The sequence below is a fragment of the Mobula birostris genome, chromosome 2 (assembly GCF_030028105.1).
Source record: "Mobula birostris isolate sMobBir1 chromosome 2, sMobBir1.hap1, whole genome shotgun sequence".
Taxonomy (NCBI): Eukaryota; Metazoa; Chordata; class Chondrichthyes; order Myliobatiformes; family Myliobatidae; genus Mobula; species Mobula birostris.
In genome coordinates this window covers 126,579,890-126,598,227 of record NC_092371.1, presented here as the reverse complement: position 1 = coordinate 126,598,227, position 18,338 = coordinate 126,579,890, and the positions used below count along the sequence as shown (strand labels likewise).

General features: G+C 44.3%; 1 protein-coding gene across 4 annotated transcripts in view; it reads right to left on the bottom strand.

The window, feature by feature from the left end:
• The window catches only part of gnmt (glycine N-methyltransferase), a 128,351-nt gene that overhangs the window by 66,754 nt on the left and 43,259 nt on the right, over positions 1-18,338 (bottom strand). For all 4 annotated transcript variants that reach the window (XM_072247586.1, XM_072247594.1, XM_072247613.1 and 1 more), the window contains exon 3: positions 17,898-17,996. Coding sequence is in view for 1 of the 4 variants with exons in the window: in XM_072247613.1 (XP_072103714.1) it covers positions 17,898-17,903 (6 nt within the window). In the remaining 3 variants the exon portion in view is untranslated. The remainder of the gene's footprint in view (positions 1-17,897; positions 17,997-18,338) is intronic.

Below are 18,338 nucleotides of genomic sequence, written 5' to 3'. Positions count from 1 at the left end.
AGTGATGTCTCAGGTAGACAGAAAGAGTGGCAAAGAAGGCATTTGGCACGTTGGTCTTCATCAATCAGGGCACGGAGTATGGAAATTGGGATGTCATGAAGTAGTTGTACGAGGCATTAGTGAGGCTGCACATAGTGTGTTGCATTCCATTTTGGTCAATTTGCTGTTGGAAACTTGCCATTAAGCTGGAAAGGGTGCAGAAAAGATTTTTGAAAATGTTGCCAGATTTGAGGGTTTGAGTTTAAGAGAGAGCTTGGCAAGAAAGGACTTTAGTTCTTAGAGGGTAGTAGTGATCTTATGGAAATGTATAAAATCATGTAGAACAGGTAAATGTGTACAGTTTATTTTCCCAGGGCTAGGGAATCAGGAACAAGAAGCCATAACTGTAAGGTGAGAGGGAAAAGATTTAACAGGAACCTGAGGGGTAACATTTTCACATAGAATACAGTACATATATGGAACAAGCTGGAGGACTAAGTGGTTGATGTAGGTGGGCATAATAACCATATTTTGAAAAACAATTGGACAAGTACATGGATAGAAAAGTTTAGAAAGATCTGGAACAAACACAAGCAAATGCGACTAGCTTAGATGGGCATCTTAGAAACATACATAGAAACAGAAATCCACAGCATATTACAGGCTCTTTGTCCCACAGTGACTATAGTCCCACAGCCGACTACGTAACCTATTCTAGAAACTGTCTAGAATTTCCCTTCCACATAACCCTCTATTTTTCTAAGGTCCATGTACCTATCTAAGAGTTTCTTAAAAGACCCTATTGTATCTGCCTCTACCACCTTCGCTGGCATTGCATTCCATGCACCCACCACATCTTAGTCAGGTGAGTTGTACTGAAGGACTTGTTCCCATGATTTATGACTCTATGGCTCTACCTTCTATTTGTGATATCCCCATTGTAATGAGTGGAATCCTGATTCTTGCCTAGTCTCTAATCTGGTGGAGTATTGTTGAGTCCATGTGCTGAGGACCTCAGCCAGTTGGTACTCTACAGCTAGAGCCTACGTGGAGTCCAGCGCACAATGCAAAGCTGAATTCCTGCCTCTCCTTGTCTTTCTCAATTGAGCCCTCCCCAAACACCCAAGAGTCAAGCAGCATTTCCTGGGAGTCATTTTGTAATCCTTGACCTCAGCCTGGATGAAAAATCTGTTGGACAGAAGGATTTGAGTTTGAAGTCTGTAATACTGTAGCAAAACAAAATAAAAGTCCACATCATCAGCGAATCATACAAGAATTTGCTATCTATGTAAAACTGCTACATCAGTCAGTGTCAATAATGATTGTGTTCCAAAATGCAATGACATCCTGATATTAATGTGCCCTCTTATTTGTTATGTGGCCTCTACATTTGGTGCTTGCTGACAAAATGTTCATATCTTTGAATGGGGCTAGCACAGCAGCACTACTGTCAGAGCTGCTGCCTTGCACCTCCGGTGACCCAAGTTCAATCCCAACCTCAGACACTGTCAAATTCTCACTGATTCTCCAAGGTGCTCTTGTTTCCTCCCATGTTCCGGAGGCGTGCAGGTTGGCGGTTTAGTTAGCTGCTGTAAATGACCCCAAATATAGTTGGGAGTTCATGGAATATGAGAAAGGAAAGGACAAGGGACAAGGTCTGACTAAGGCCAAGTGACTTTCTTCTGTATCTTGAAGAACTTTAAGAAATGAGAAATTATTCAAGACAAAATACGGTTTGCGGATTGCATTCCCAGTTAAAATTACAGAGTCACAGAATTCTACAGCAACTTACAACCCAATTCTTCTATGCCAAGTAAATCCTACTTTCCTGTATTTGGTTTGCATCCCTTTTACCCTTTCCCATTCCTGTACTTGTCTAAATGTCTTCTATACATAGTAATTATGTAACGACCTCTACCACTTCCTCCGGCAGTTTTTTCCATATACCAAGCACCTTCTGTGTGAAAAACTTGTCCATCAGGTCTCCTTTAATTTTTCCCCATCCCCTTAAACGTATAACTACATTGAAGTACTCCACTTGACAGGGGTCCCTACCTATACTTTACGCAGAGTGCTGTGGCTTTAGTGTGTTCCATCTTTTGCATACAGCACAGAAACAGACCATCCCAGAAATTTTTAGGTGTCCTTGAAATGCTTGGAAGAGTGAGATGGTGCAGAGCAGTTGCTCCAGTTTTGAGTTTGCTAACTCAAAAGATCTCAGCAAGAATCACTCACATAGGGACAGTCTTCAGTGTTGACCTCTTCCTTCTCATGCTCCACTTTCCCATGTAGTCATTGGTGGAAGGTGTTGTTCAGTGATTAAACTGGAAATACTGCAGAAAAGGTTTATGAGGACTAGAAAGCCTGAATAATAGGGAAAGATTGGACAGGCTGGGTCTTTGTTAACTGAAGTGCTGGAGAAAGAGAGCTGGCCTTATAGAGTTTTATAGAATCATAAGGAGCATAGAGACGGTGGATGGGGGCACTCTTTTCCTCAGAATAGGCTAGTCCAAAACTAGGAGCCTGCATACAGGGTGAAAGGGGAAACATTTAAATTGGACCTCAGGGGCGACTTTTCATGCAGAAATCGGTGAGTACATGGATTAAGCTGAGAGAAGAAGTAGCTGGGCAGGTACAGGAGTGTCATTTAAGAAGCACTTAGATAGGTACATAGAGGAGTGGAGCTTAGAGGGATATGGGCTGAACGCAGGAAATTGGGGCTAGACAGGTGGGAGCAATGATTGGCATGGACTTATTGAAGCAAGGAGCCTATGTCTGTGCTGTATTGCTCTATGATTCTATGACTCTATGATCCCAGAGAAGTCAATAAGCAGGGGATCATTGACCTATAGAGCATGGAAACAAGTCCATGTCAATGATTAGTCTCCCATGAGATTGATGGCATAAATATGGCACCTCTTTATGAGAGAGCTGCACCATTTAGACCATAAGACATAGGAACAGAATTAGGCTATTTGACCCATTGACTCAGTCATGGCTAATCCCACTCCTAAATAGTTCCTGCTATGCTACATTTGCTGGCAACAACGGGACCCAGACAATTGCTCCTCACTCAGAAATAGTTCCATCCCAGTTATATTCAGTGGCTTTGTTGCCCAATTTCTCCCCCTTCCTTTTGTCAGAGGGTAAACCTGGCTGGTTCTGTTGATTCAGTAGGGGTGTGGTTAAAATGAGCCTGTATGGGTGGTGAACACACTGTACAGCTCATGTTTGCTATCTGGCATTAGTATTATCAATAATGTCTTCTACTGTTATAGAATGTCAGACAACACATTTAGGCAAGATGTGGAACTAGCCACCAAAATGATTCCTTGTACAGATAACTGCTATAGCAGCTGATTTCATAACAAACCTTGCATTATGGAAAGTTGTGTTATGGCTGAACCTGTTTAAATCTATGCTTCTTTGAAGCATAGATTTAACCAGGCTTGACCAGTTGTGGCTGAGCTATAACCAATAGGGTACATGTAAAGCAAACAATTTTCGTAATCCATTGTTCACATTATAACCAGCACATGATGATAGCAGAACTACCTGGGTAATGGTTCAAAGTTCAAAATATATTAATTGTCAAAGTACATCTTCTACCTGAAACTTTGAGATACGTCTTCTTGCAGGTAGCCAGAAAAGAGGCACAATGGAACCGTCAAAAACATACACACACAATGAAGTCTGTCATACACCCAATGTGCAAGCAATAAAGAAATAAACAAATAACATACAAATCATTAACCACCGGGCCCCTGAAAACAAGTCCACAGCCATCGAGCCTTCACATAATGAAGACTCACAAATTTTGTGAGCCATTTCAGAACTTATGAGGGATGTGGGCGAAATGCAAGCAAATGGGACTCACTCAAGTAGAGGTATTAATCAGCATTCATGAGCTAAACCAAAGGGCATGTTCCTGTGTTATATAACTCTGCGACACTACAATTCTATTTCAGCTGTTGACCTTAGCTTTGGTTGTTAGAGTGTGCATTGCAAAAATTCAAAGTTCAAAGGTCAAAGTCAATTTATTATCAAAGTACATATATGTCTCCACATACAACTCTGTGATTCATTTCCCTGTGGGCATATTCAGGAAATCGATAGAAGAGTAACTGACACAGGATCAATGAAAGATAAACTAGAGAGCAGAAGAAAACAAACTGTGGAACTGCAAATATAAGTAAATAGCAATAAATAATGAGAACATGAGATAAGTTGTCCTTAAAGTGAAATCACTGGCTGTGGGAACATTTCAATGATAGGGCAAGTTGTGTCAAGAGCATGATGGTCGAGGGGTAAATACTGTTCTTGACCCTAGTGCTGTGAGCCCTGGGGCTCTTATATACTTTACCTGATGGCAGCAGTGAGAAGAGAACTTGGCCTAGTTAGTGGGGATCTGTGATGCTCTCCTACGACAATGTTTCATGTAGATGTGCTCAATGGTTGGGAGGGCTTTACCCATTATATACTGAATCCTTTTGTAGTCTTCATTAGCCAAAAGTACACATGGCTTTTCTGATATTCAGAAGTTGTTCCATACAACGTGGTAAATTTAGAGACTTGTTTCCAGATTGCCCTATGTCATACTTGGAGGCCATTTTGATTCTCAAGTCCATGCCGACTCACAGGGCAATCCCCCACTGTTTTTCCCTGTAGCCTATTTTCCTCATATTCACATCAACTCTCCCATGTAGTGCTATTGAAAATAAATATTGGGAGATAGGATCATACTGGTTGGAAACATCCCCCAGAAACGAAAAATTGGGTCTTACCTAACACAGGGGGCATCTAGATGGGATTGTTGCGGAACCTGATGGTCAACATGAGTAAGGAGTTCTCAGAGCTCAATGGGCCATAGCTTCTGAATTCCTGTCTCTGTTCAAGCAGGATTTCTGCTTCCTCCTTCCTAAGGTGATAAGTAGGGCCAGATAAAAAGGCTTGTGATGCGCAGCATGAAAATTAGCCCTTTAGATGTCAGGAAAGTATACTGAGTTGACATCCAATTTTGGCTTGTCATAGAGGGAGTAACACATCATGGAAACAGGGTCTTTGGCTCAATTCGTTCATGCCAACAAAGATGCACATCTAAACTAATTCCATTTGCCTGCTATTGGCCCATATCTCTCTAAATCTTTCCTATCCATGTACCAGGACTTAGCATAACCCATGTTTGTATGTAGCCTAGGAGGAGGAGGCCATTTTTAGCTCTTCAGTCTATGCCAGCACACAAAGCAATCGAACTTCACCATGAAAACTATTCACCCCAAAATCCAATTAACTATGCTCAGTTTCCACTAATCACCTACACATCAGGGGCAATTTGCAGAGGCCTCTTGACCCACCCACTCACAGATCTTTTGGATGTGGGAGGAAACTAGATGAAACCTACATGGGCACAGAGAGAACATGCAAAGTCCAAGTACACATCATTAGAGGTCAAAATCAAACTTGGTTGTTATGCCAGATGAGTTGTTGATTATCCCTAAATCTCAACATGGATTCTGAAGTGATTTAGTAATCTATTCTGGACTTATTGATGTACCTGTAGTTGGTGCCGCGTCTTCTCGCATCATCATTGCAAGGGTCTTCTATCTGTAAGACATCCATCTACGAAGAATAGGGATGGTAATCTAGCTGTGCACTTGGGACCTGATGCAGTGCCATGGGTCTCGGTTAATGAGGAGTTTAAAAAGAAGATGGAGTGGCCTGGACTCTCCCTGTTCAGAGAAGATTGCAGTTGTGATGTGGGAAGTGCTCCACTGTCTTCAGACTCCGCCCCTTGAAGCCGACACATGGGAGGTTTAAGCTGGTTAATAAACACCACTGCCTTCTCAAAATTGTCAGTGTGACAACGCTTCAGTGCAAGGAAATGGTAAATACATAGGGTGGATACTGAGAAACTGTTCTCCATAACAAAGACACACCTATAACCAGAAGTCATTGGCCCACAGTGAGGAGTAAGAGGAAATACAAGGAAAATGTATTCACTCAGAGGGTAGTTGGAATTTAGAATGCACAATCTGAAAAGATGGTGTGGGTGGGTACTCTGACAACATTTAAAAAGTATCTGGGCAAACGGTTGAATCGCCAAGACATAGAAGGCTATGGATCAAGTGCTGGTAATAGGTAGGTGCTTGATGGGTAGCATTGATAGGATGGGCTGAAGGGCTTATTGCAGTGCTGAGTGACTCAATGACCATGACTCTAAGATCCACCACATACTGCAGGTCATTCTGGTTGTGTTGAGGCTTTATGGAACACAGGCTGGATCACAAAGCACCTTTGGTTACCATACTTTCAGAAGGAAGTGTTGTCACTGATGATAAAATAAGTAACTAAACTAACTGGGCCCAAAACACACACATTCTTATGACTCAAACATGCTTTTTATTTTACTTGCACACAAAGAGATCAGCATGGCCCCTGTCACCCACACTTTTCCACTATTTTTATACAGAATTGGCGTTATCAGTTAGAGTGTATGTTTGAATTCCTTACTTGCAAGACCAATCGCCATTCACTATAGCGAAATTAAAAGCTAAATAAAACTTCAAACTGGCAAAAAATGACATTTTGCAGTTAGTAAAGCAACTGTCACTTTGTTAGTGAGTATGTGTTACATCCTTCCATTGTTTCTGTCTCATCTCTCCCCAGCACCCCCTTTTGAGGTAAGGGTTGCTATATTTTAGGAAGACCTTTCTGGAAACTGTCTCACTACGAAGATCTCACTCAGCTGGCTTCAGTATACACTGTCGCAGTTACACCAGCCTATCTCCTCTGTAATAAGAAGAGGTGTCACCAGCAGTCTTACTTCAAAGGTTTCATTTGACTACAAGTGCCCCAGGCCATCCATGCTTGGATGGTGCCTTTACCCCTTGCCTTACCACAACTTTCACAGGCATGAAGGTCCCAGAGAGCATGGAGAAAAAAAAGATCAGTGGAATCATAGAGACACATGAGATCATGAGATTGCTGATCCAGATTCAAGATTTTGACCTGAAATTGTTGGAGGGATGAGGGATTTTAGCTGCAAGAATAGATTAAGATGACTGGGATTATTCTTCTTGGTGCAAAGAGATTCAAGAGGCACTGTGTTAGGGATATACAAGTGGTTGGTTGGACTACATCACAAGATGCCGCGGAAGGTCACAGCCCTCCCCAGTGTGGATGATATCTTTAAAAGCAGTGGTTCAAGAAGGCGACATTTATCATTCGGGACCCTCAATATCTGGGTTATGCCTCTTCTCATCACTGCTCAGGAAGTACAGGAGCCTGAAGATCCACACTTATTCCCCTTATTCCCCTCTGCCGTCAGATTTCTGAATTGTTCATGACCACTACCTCTCTATTTCTCTTTTGCAGTATTTATATATAAAGAGAGCAGTTCACAGATGCCTTCAAGGCCACAATGAAGAACTACTTGGGTGACAGTACCTCCATTGACTCCAGTAGCTGCAACTTGGTAATACCATTTACAGCTCAGCCACAACTGCATTTGGGAAAAAGGAGCACAAGAACGCACACAGGTACGAAGCACACTGAGAAGGGTTTCCGCCTGAAACATCAACTGTACTTTTAATCCATAGATGCTGCCTGGCCTGCTGAGCTCCTCCAGTATTTTGTGTGTGTGTTGCTCGGATTTCCAGCATCTGCAGATTTTCTCTTGACTGTCGCATCTCTCTCCTTTGTACTGTGGGGAAATATTGGCATGACTTCAGAGCCTTACATCCAGAGTCTACCCAGAGTCCCAGAGTGGGTTCAGAACATGCAGATCTGCAGTGGACATGATCTTCTCACTTGTGCCAGCTTCAGGAGAAGTGTTGAGAGCAGCAAAAGCCACTGTATACAGCCTTCATTTATCTGACCAAGGCATTTGACCTCATCAGCAGAATCGGACTCTTCAAACTCCTGCTGAAGATAGGTTCCCCCCACCCCCAAAACTGCATAGCATCATATCATCCTTCCATAAGGACAAGCACAGCACTGTCTGCTTCAGCGGATCAACTTCTAATGCCTTTCCAATGAGCAGCGGTTATGACACCAGTCTTCTTTGGAATCTTCTTCTCTATGCTCCTTCTCTATGCTATCACAGACTGCACTGTAGGCATCTACCTTTGCACAGAGCTGATAGCAAGCTGTTCAACAACACTTGCTTGCACTCTGAGACCAAAGTTAGGACAGCCCTCGCCTGCGAAATGCTGTTTGCAGATGATGCAGCATTGACGTCACACACTGTGAAGGTAGGCTCCAACAACTGATTGACCACCTTGTCTATGCATGCAAGGAATTTGGGTTAACCATCAAGATGATGAAGACAAACATCATGGCCCAGGGTGCAGAATCGCCGCCAAACTTCACCGTTGATGGTTGCTCTTCTGATGTAGTCGAGTACTTCACCTGTGTAGGGTCAACCACTACCAGCTCCCTATCCCTCGAAGCAGAGGTGAACAGCAGGGTTGCCAGAGCTGCAGACGTCATGTCCAGACTGAACAAGAGAGTGTGAAACAACAGACAGCTGACAAAGAAGACCAAACTCTGTGCGTACCAGGCATGTGTGGTCAGCACACTCCTCTACGCCAAGAGAAAGAAAACCCCAAGGCATTCTATAAGTATGTGAAGAGCAACAGGATGAGCCCTGTGAGAATAGAAGCAGTCACGAACAATAGTGGAAACATGTGCATGGAGTCAGAGGAGATAGCGGATGTACTTAATGAATAATTTGCTTCGCTATTCACCAGTGAAAAGGACCTTGGCAATTGTGGGGATGAATTACGATGGACTGAAATGCTTGAGCACATAGAAATTAAGAAAGAGGATGTGCTGGAGCTTTTTAAAGGTATTAAGTTAGATAAGTCACCGGAACCAGACGAGATATACCGCAGGCTACTGTGGGAAGTGAGGGAAGAGATTGCTGAGACTCTGGTGATGATCTTTGCATCATCTATAAGGATGGGAGAAGTACCAGAAGATTGGAAGGTTCCAAATGTTGTTCCCTTGTTCAAGAAAGGGAGTAGAAATAACCCAGGAAATTATAGACCAGTGAGTCTTACTTCAGTGGTGGGCAAGTTGTAGAAGAAGATCCTGAGAGGCAGGATTTATGAGCATTTGGAGTGTCATAATCTGATTAAGGATAGTCAACATGGCTTTGTCAAGGGCAGGTTGTACCTTACGAGCCTAATCAAATTCTTTGAGGATGTAACAAAACACATTGATGAAGGTAGAGCAGTAGATGTAGTGTATAAGAATTTCAGTAAGACATTTGATAAGGTTCTCCATACAAGGCTTATTCAGAAAGTAAGGAAGCATAGGATCCAAGGAGACCTTGCTTTGTTGATCCAGAATTGACTCGTCCATAGAAGGGAAGCGGTGGTTGTAGATGGTTCATATTCTCCATGGAGGCCGATGACCAGTGGTGTTCCGCAGGGATCTATTTTGTGAGCCCGCCTCTTTGTGATTTTTATAATTGATCTGGATGAGGAAGTAGAAGGGTGGGTTAGTAAGTTTGCTGATGACACAAAAATTGGGGTGTTGTGGATAGTCTGGAGGGCTGTCAAAGGTTATAGTGGGACATCAATAGGATGAGAACTGGGCTGAAAAGTCTCAGACGGAGTTCAACCCAGATAAGTGTGAAGTGGTTCATTTTGGTAGGTCAAATTTGAAGACAGAATATAATATTAATAGTAAGACTCTTGGCAGTGTGGAGGATCAGCGAGATCTTGGGGTCAATGTCCACAGGACACTCAAAGCTGTTGCGCAGGTTGACAGTGTTGTTAAGATATAAGAAAGCATATGGTGCGATGGCCTTCATCAATCTTGGGATTGAGTTCAAGAGCCGTGTGGTAATGTTACAGCTTTATAAGACCTTAGTTAGACCCCACTTGGAGTACTGTGTTCAGTTATGGTCACCTCACTACAGGAGAGGATATGGATGCTATAGAGAGAGTTGAAGTCTGTCCTGAGCCATAAGCATCAGGCCGGTGCTTATGCTGGTTTCCGTGGCATGAAGCGACTGAGAGTACGAGACTCCCCACTGGGTAGGACGCCAGTCTATCACGAGGTTAAAATGCCGGTACCCATTTTCAGCTGGGTGGACTGGAGCAGTGTGTGGTTAAGTGCCTTGCTCAGGGACACAATACGCTGCCTCGGCTGGGGCTCGAACTCACAACCTTCAGGTTGCTAGTCCACCGCCTTAACCACTTGGCCACGCGCCACACTATAGAGACAGTGCAGAGGAGATTTATAAGGATGTTGCCGGGATTGGAGAGTGTGCCTTATGAGAATAGGTTGAGTGAGCTTGGTCTTTTCTCCTTGGAAGTTTGGAGGATGAGAGGTGACCTGATAGAGGTGTATAAGATGATGAGAGGCATTGATTGTGTGGATAGTCAGAGGCTACTTTCCAGGGCTGAAATGGCTAACATGAGGGGGCATAGTTTCAAGGTGCTTGGAAGTAGGCACAAGGGGGACGTCAGAGGTAAGTTTTTCACACAGAGAGTGGTGGGTGCGTGGAATGCACTGCTAGCAAAGGTGGTAGAGGCAGAAACAATAGGAATAGGGTCTCTTAGATAGGTACATGGAGCTTAGAAAAATAGAGAGTTATAAAGTAGGGATATTCAAAGCAGTTTCTAGAGTAGGTTACGTGGTAACCTACATGGTAACAACATTGTGCGCTGAAGGACCTGTAATGTGCTGTAGATTTCTATGTTCCATGTTTATGCTAAGAAAAATGGCTAAACTCATTCTGCCTACATTGCCTCAGGCACAACTTGCTCATCTCCTGGTGGGACAGAGTCACCAACACAGAGGTTCTTCTGCAGACTGACACCTCCAGCATCCACGCACTATTCAGCCGCAGAAGCCTCAGGTGGTTGGGCCATGTCCAGCGGTTGGACCGGGGACGCACTCCCGAGGACATGCAGCACGGTGAGCTGAGCGTGGGTTACCGCCCCCGAGGAAGACCATGCCTCTGCTACAGGGATGCCTGCAAGCGTGACATTCAATCTCAAAACATGGGAGGATACAGTTGAAGACCAGACAGCATGGAGGGCTGCAGTCAAAAGCGATGTAGAACGTGCTGAGATAGCAAGGACCAACAAGCGAGCCAGAAGGAAAGCCAGAGTTATATCAGCCAGAGCACCTTCCTCCTTCATCTGCAGCCACTCTGAAAGAGACCGGCACTCCAGAGTGGGGTTGTACAGCCCCTCTAGAAAATGCAAATAACCCCAAGGCTACAACCTCAAGAACCATCAGAAAAAGTGTCCCACCATCGTCTCTCGATACATACAGCTACTGAAGATGACAATGATGTAAGTATTGATTTATTTATTATTGTAACCTAATTATTTTTAATGTCTTGCACTATACTGAAGCAATAAGATGACAAATTTAACAATGTAGGTCAGAGTTAGGGATCCTGATTCTGATGCAGCCTCCACAGTACTCTGAGGTTGAGAATAGCAGAGGTTTACCATCTCCTGCAAGAGGAAGCTGGTCAGTACCTCTAGTTGAATTCCGCGTTTTTGTGTGTTTCCCCCTAGCTGTCAGTCTGTGGTTGTGTATTTCCACGTGATTCTGCCCTACTCCAGCCCCTGTATTACTGAGTCCTCTGCCTCTCACCTGTTCCTGATTATTACCTGGATTGCTGCCACCTGTGTCTCATTGTGCTCCACCTATCATCTGCCTCTCTGTTTATTGCCCAGGGTATTTCAGTCCTGTGTTTTCACCTATTTGTTGCTAGATTGTGCCAGTGAATTTTTCTGAGCCTTTTTAGCATTTGTATCTGTACTCTTTCTGTCTGAATATTGACTCTGTCTGTTTCCTGATTCTGGTTTTTGGATTTCTCTGGCTGTTTCAATCTCTTCCTGAACTTTGATGCTGAATTTGTTTGCACCTTGGGACTTGCTACACAATTAAAATCACTTTGTACACAGTACTGGGTCTGTGACTGGATCCCTGTTCTAGTGTCCTGCCAGTACGGTCTGGCCATAATGGATCCAGCAGACCCTAGTTGTCTGAGAGCTGCCCTAGAACAGCAAGGAGAAATGCTGGTGAGACTCCAGAACTAGCTGGAGTCTGTGTTCAGGGTAGCAGAGTCGCTTTCTGCTGATGTAGCTAATCTTGGGGCCCAGACTCAATCACTCCAGCTGCCCTAGAGTGTCCATCAACTTTCTGTGACTGCATCTTCCACCCTGCCCTCCATGTCCTCACATGCTCCTCCTGTCCAAGAGCCCGGTCTGCCTCCTCCAGAAAAGTACTCGGGTGAGCCCGATACCGGCCGCTCTTTTCTTTCCCAGCACATCCTTATTTTTGAATTACAACCAACAACATTTCTGACTGATTGAGCCAGGGTAGCCTACGTCATCACCCAGCTGTCCAATCGGGCTGGAGAATGGGGAACATCTGTCTGGGAGACAGGCTTCCCTTTCTGCAGTAGTTGTCAGTTATTTTCTGAGGAAAGTCCCGGGCCACTCCCCTGCTGCCTCATTGTCCGTATGATTGCACCATTGACCTCTTGCCTGGCACATCTCCCCCAAGGAGCTGCCTGTATTCCCTGGTCCATACCTGAAACAGAAGAGATGAATAAGTACATTCAAGAGCCCCTGGCTGCAGGCATCATCCGGCCATCTTCCTACCCTGCTGGTGCCAGTTTTTTCTTTCTTGAAAAGAAGGACGGCTCCTTGCATCCATGCATTGATTACCGGGGACTGAATGAAGTCACTGTTAAGAACCGTTACCCTCGTCTGCTCATGACTTTGGCACTTGAACTACTGCAAGAAGCCTCAGTTTTCACCAAGCTTGATCCTATCATCTTGTCTGCATCCGCGAAGGGGATGAGTGGAAGACGGCCTTCAACACCACCTCAGGCTATTACTAGTATCTGGTCATGCTGTTCGATCTCACCAATGCCCCTGCCATCTTCCAAGCCCTAGTAAATGATGTTCTCAGGGACATGCTGAACCAACTTGTTTTTGTGTATCTCGATGACATTTCATTTTTTTTGTCTAAGTCCCTTGCTGAACACACAGGCCATGTCTGCAGAGTTCTCCAGCGCCTTCTTGAGAACCAGCTCTTTGTGAAGGCAGAGAAATGTGAGTTTCATCGCAATACAGTCTCCTTCCTGGGTTACGTAATTTCAAACGGTTCCATTCAGATGGACCAACAGAAGGTCAAGGCAGTGGTCAAATGGCCCTAACCTTTGACTTGTCAGGAGTTGCAACACTTCTTGGGCTTCGCTAACTTCTATTGCGGCTTCATCAGAAATAACAGTACACTGGCTGCACCACTCACTGCTCTTACCTCATAGGCTGTCAGATTCTACTGGTCCCCTGCAGCTGAAAAAGCATTCTCTGACCTGAAGGAACATTTCACCTCTGCCCCCATCCTGATTCAACCCGGCACCCACTGACAGTTCATTGTGGAGGTGGAAGCATCTGACACTGGTGTAGGAGCTGTTCTCTCTCAGCGCTTGGCCAAGGGTGAGAAGGTACACCCCTGCGCCTTTTTCTCTCACCGGCTCACTCCCACGGAGCGGAATTATGATGTCGGAAACGGGGAGCTGCTGGCTGTGAAGCCAGCTCTGGAGGAATGGAGGCATTGGCTGGAGGGAGCCAAGGTACCATTCTTAGTCTGGACTGATCACAAGAACCTGGAATATGTCCGTACTGCCAAACATCTTAACTCCTGTCAAGCTTGCTGGTCCCTATTTTTCTCAAGATTTAACTTTACTCTGTCCTTCTGCCCTGGTTCCAAGAATGGAAAACCTGATGCCCTCTCCCAAAGATTTCCCTCCTCTGGTACCCCTGAGGTACCCAATGTCATGCTCACTGTCTCGTGGGTGCAGCACAATGGGACATTGAATCCATTGTGCAAGCTGCTCAACAGAGCGAGGCAGCTCCTAGTCAATGCCCCACTAACCGTGTTTATGTTCCCAGTTCTGTCCGCTCACAGGTATTACAGTGAGGTCATTCTTCCAGATTACCCTGTCACCCTGGAACCAAGCCTACTCAGGCCTTCATCAGTCAGTGGTTCTGGTGGCCCTCCATGGGAGATGACATCCACAACTTTGTCTCAGCCTGCTCAGTCTGTGCTCAAGGCAAGCACTCTAACCGGTCACCTGCTGGTCTGTTACAACCCCTGTCTATCCCCAAGAGACCCTGATTTTGTCACTGGTCTTACCCCATCAGATGGTAATACCACCATTCTCACAGTAGTTGATCATTTTTCCAAGTCTGTACACTTCATTCCTTTACCTAAACTCCCCTCTGTCAAAGAAACAGCCAAATTTCTCGCACTGTATTTTCTTTAATTACATGGTTTACCTGTAGATGTTGTGTCAGACAGGGGCTCTCAATTGACATCCAACTTCTGGAGGGCAATCTGTAACCTTCTGGGTGCCTCTGAGTCTGTTTTCAGGATTCCACCCACAGACCAATGGCCAGACCTAGTGGGCCAACAAACAGCTGTATTGTGGTATCTGGTCTGCCATAACCCCTCCGCTGGAGTCAGCAACTACCCTGGGCTGAGTGTACCATAAACGCTCATCTGTACTCATCCACTGGTCTGTCCCCTTTTAAGTGCTGCCTTGGCTACCAGCCTCCACTGTTACCTGACCAGGAGGAGGTTGGCATTCCATCTGCCAAGGCATTCATCCGCCATTGTCAGCGGACGTGGAGGTACACTTGGTCTGCCCTTCTCCATGCCTCTGCTAGGATAAAGTGTCAAGCTGACCGTCATCACTCCAAGGTCCCATATTATCGACAGGGACAGCATATGTGGTTTTAAACCTTAAAGGTGGATTCTTGCAAGCTCGCCCCTCACTTCATCGGCCCCTTTCCGATTGCTAAAGTCATCAGCCCTGCTGCCGTCCATCTCAAGCTCCCCTCCGCTCTCTGCCGCATTCATCCCACCTTCCATGTGTCCCGCATCAAGCCTTTCATGAGCCACCCTGTGTCCTGTCCCAAATCCGCCCCCCCCCCCCCAATGGCTCATCGATGGGTCAGAGGCCTTCATGATGCGTTTACTGCTGGACGTTCATCTCTGGGGCCGTGGCTTCCAGTACCTTGTGGACTGGAAGGGCTATGGTCCTGAGAAGAGGTGCTTGGTCCCTGCCTGTAACATCCTGGACCCCTCTCTCATCAGGGACTTTCATCGCTAGCACCCAGCTCTACCTGCCATGATGCCAGGACCCTGTATTACTGAGTACTCCACCTCTCACCTGCTTCTCATTGTTACCTGTATTGCTGCCACCTGTCATTGTTCTCCACCTACCATCTGCCTCTCTGTTTATTTCTCAGTGTATTTCAGACCTATATTTTCACCTGTTGGTCACCAGATTGTGCCAGTGAATTTTCCCGAGCCTTTCCAACGTTTGCAGCTGTACTCCATCCATCTAAATATCAACTCCGGGTTTTGGATCTCTCTGGATGTTTTGATCTCTGCCTGAGCTTTGATACTGACTTTGTTTGCACCTTGGGATTTGTTACTCAAATGAAATCATTGTGTGCACAGTACTGGGTCTGCGATTGGGTCCCTGCTCCAGCGTTCTGACAAGGCTGCAAAGTTGCTTCACAGTTGCAATGAGCCACAGCACCACTGAAGCAAAGACAGAAACTTAGTCATTGGGTTATTAAGCTACAGTGGCTATAAAAATTATTCACCCCCACCTGGAAGTTTCCATGTCTTAATTGTTTTACAACATTGAATCACAGTGGACTTAATTTGGCTTTTTTTTGACACTCATTAACAGAAAAAGATTCATCAGTCCCATCACTGACCCTTGTGAAACACTACTTGTCACCAGCAGCCAGCCAGAAATAGCTCCCTTTATTCCCACTCTGCCTCCTGCCAATCAGCCACTGCTTTATCTAGGCTAGAATCTTTCCTGTAGTACCATCAGCTTGTAGCTTGTTAAGCAGCCTCATGTGTGGCACCATGTCAAAGGCCTTCTGAAAATTCATGTACGCAACATCAGCTGATTGTCCATTGTTTACCCTGCTTGTTATTTCTTCAAAGAATTTAAACAGATTTTTCAGGCAAGATTTTTCCTTGAGGCAACCATGCTGACTATGGCCGATTTTATCTTGTGTCCTGAACATCCTGTTCATCCTGTTTATCTTGTTCATCCTGAACAATCGCCTGCAATATCTTCCCAACCACTGAAGTCAAAGAAACTGATCTATAGTTTCCTTTCCTCTGCCTCTCTCCCTTCGTGAAGTGTGTAGTGACATTTGCAATTTTGCAATTTTCCAGTCTTTCCAGAACCGTTGCAGAAAGCAGTAATTCTTGAGAGATCATTACTAATGGCTCCACAATCTCTTTCAGAACACTAGGGTGTACACCATTTGGTCCAAGTGACTTGTCCACCTTCAGAGCTTTGAGTTTCCCAAGAGCCTTCTCTCTAGTTATGGTAACTTCACTCACTTATGCCCTCTGGCACTGGAAGTTCCACCATACTGCTAGTGTCTTCCACAGTGAAGAGTGATGCAATCTATTTATTCAGTTTGCCTACTATTTTGTTATTACCCATTACTACCTCTCGAGCATCATTTTCTGGCTGTCCAATGTCCACTCTTACCTCTCTTTCACACTTCACATATCTGAAGAAATGTTTGGTATCCTCTTTAATATTATTGGCTAGCTTACTTTCATATTCCATCTTTACCTTCTTAATGACTTTTTTTTTAGTTGCCTGCTATTAGTTTTTAAAAACTTCCCAATTCTCTAACTTCCTACTCATTTTTGCTCTATAACATGCCCTCTCTTTGGTTTTTATGTTGGGTTTGACTTCTCTTGTTAGCCATAGTTGTGTCACCTTTCCTTTAGAATACTTCTTCCTCTTTGGGATATATAATATCCTGTGCCTTCCGAATTGCTTCCAGAAATTCTAGCCATTACTGTTCTGCCGTCATCCCTGCCAGTGTTTTTTTCCTATCAATTCTGACCGATTCCTCTCTCATGCCTCTGTAATTCCCTTTACTCCACTGTAATAATAATACATCTGACTTTATCTTCTCCTTCTCAAATTTCAGGGTGAATTTGATCATATTACGATCACTTATCCCTAAGGGTCTTTTACCTTAAGATGGAAGGATGTGACATTGTGAAATGCATGGTTAAGAGTTGATTCTTTTGGTGGAGAAGGATTTTCCTCCAAACTTACAGGGAATCAGAAAGCAATTTTATGGACTACCCCAGTTAAAATAAAACCGAGAGGCTTAGAAGTACAATATGTGGTTTCCTGAAAGTGGTTTTGTAGGTAGACAGGGTGTTGAAGGTATTTGACACACTAGACTTCATCAGTCAGGGCACTGAGTACAGAAGATGGGATGTTATTGAAGTACTGCATTCAGATTTAGTCTCCCTGAATAGAAAGATGCTATTAAGCTGCAAAGAGTGCATGGATTTACAAGCATGTTGCCAGAATTCAAGGGACTGAGTTTTGGAGAGAGGCTGAGGAGGTTGTGATTTATTTCATTGGAGCATCGGAGATTGAGGGTTAATCTTCTAGAGGTGTATAAAATAATGAGGAGCATAGATAGGGTGGACGTGCACAGTCTTTTCCCCAGTTGTAGACCGAAGAATTGGAAAGCATGGGTTTAAAGTGAGAGGGGAAAGATTTGACAGGAGCCCGATGGGCAATTTTTTCACTCAGAGGGTGATACATAGATGGAATGAGTTTGCAGAGGCAGATCGTAACAGCGTTTAAAAGGTACTTGGATAAGTATTGTACTAAGATTTATAGAGAAATGGATCAAAATGCTGGCAAATCTTAGATGAGCATTTAGGTCAGCCTGACTGAGACGGACCGAAGAATCTGTTTCTGTGCTGTATGACTCTATGATTCCAACTCTATGATCAACGAGTTCCACAACCAAAATCAAACTCAAAGTAAAAGTCAAAATCTCACTTACTTTCATCCGTACAAGTGCATATGCACAGGTGTAAAGAAAAACTTCCTTGCAGCAGCGTCATGGACATGTAGCTTCAGAGAATCAGCATTTACAAGAAATCTGGGTAAGAAAAAAAATTCCTTAGATTCAACTTTTTATCTTTTTTGTAATAACTTAAATCTGGCTTTTGAACTATCCATTAATAGGAAGAGCTTCCCTCTGTTTACCCCATTCAAACATGTCAAAGAAATGATCTGCATCCAAGAATTTTTTCCCATGAATACCAGATGAACTTTGCTGCCATCTAGTGTTGGAAGTGAAGTATATGAAGAGTTACTGAAAGAAATAGAAATTCGCAAGGAGAGGAACATCTCATTAGGTCACTTTAGTCAAATGGAGCACGTGTACCAACAAAAGCTAATACTAGAACCACAGGTGAATTTCACATTCCACAGATATGCA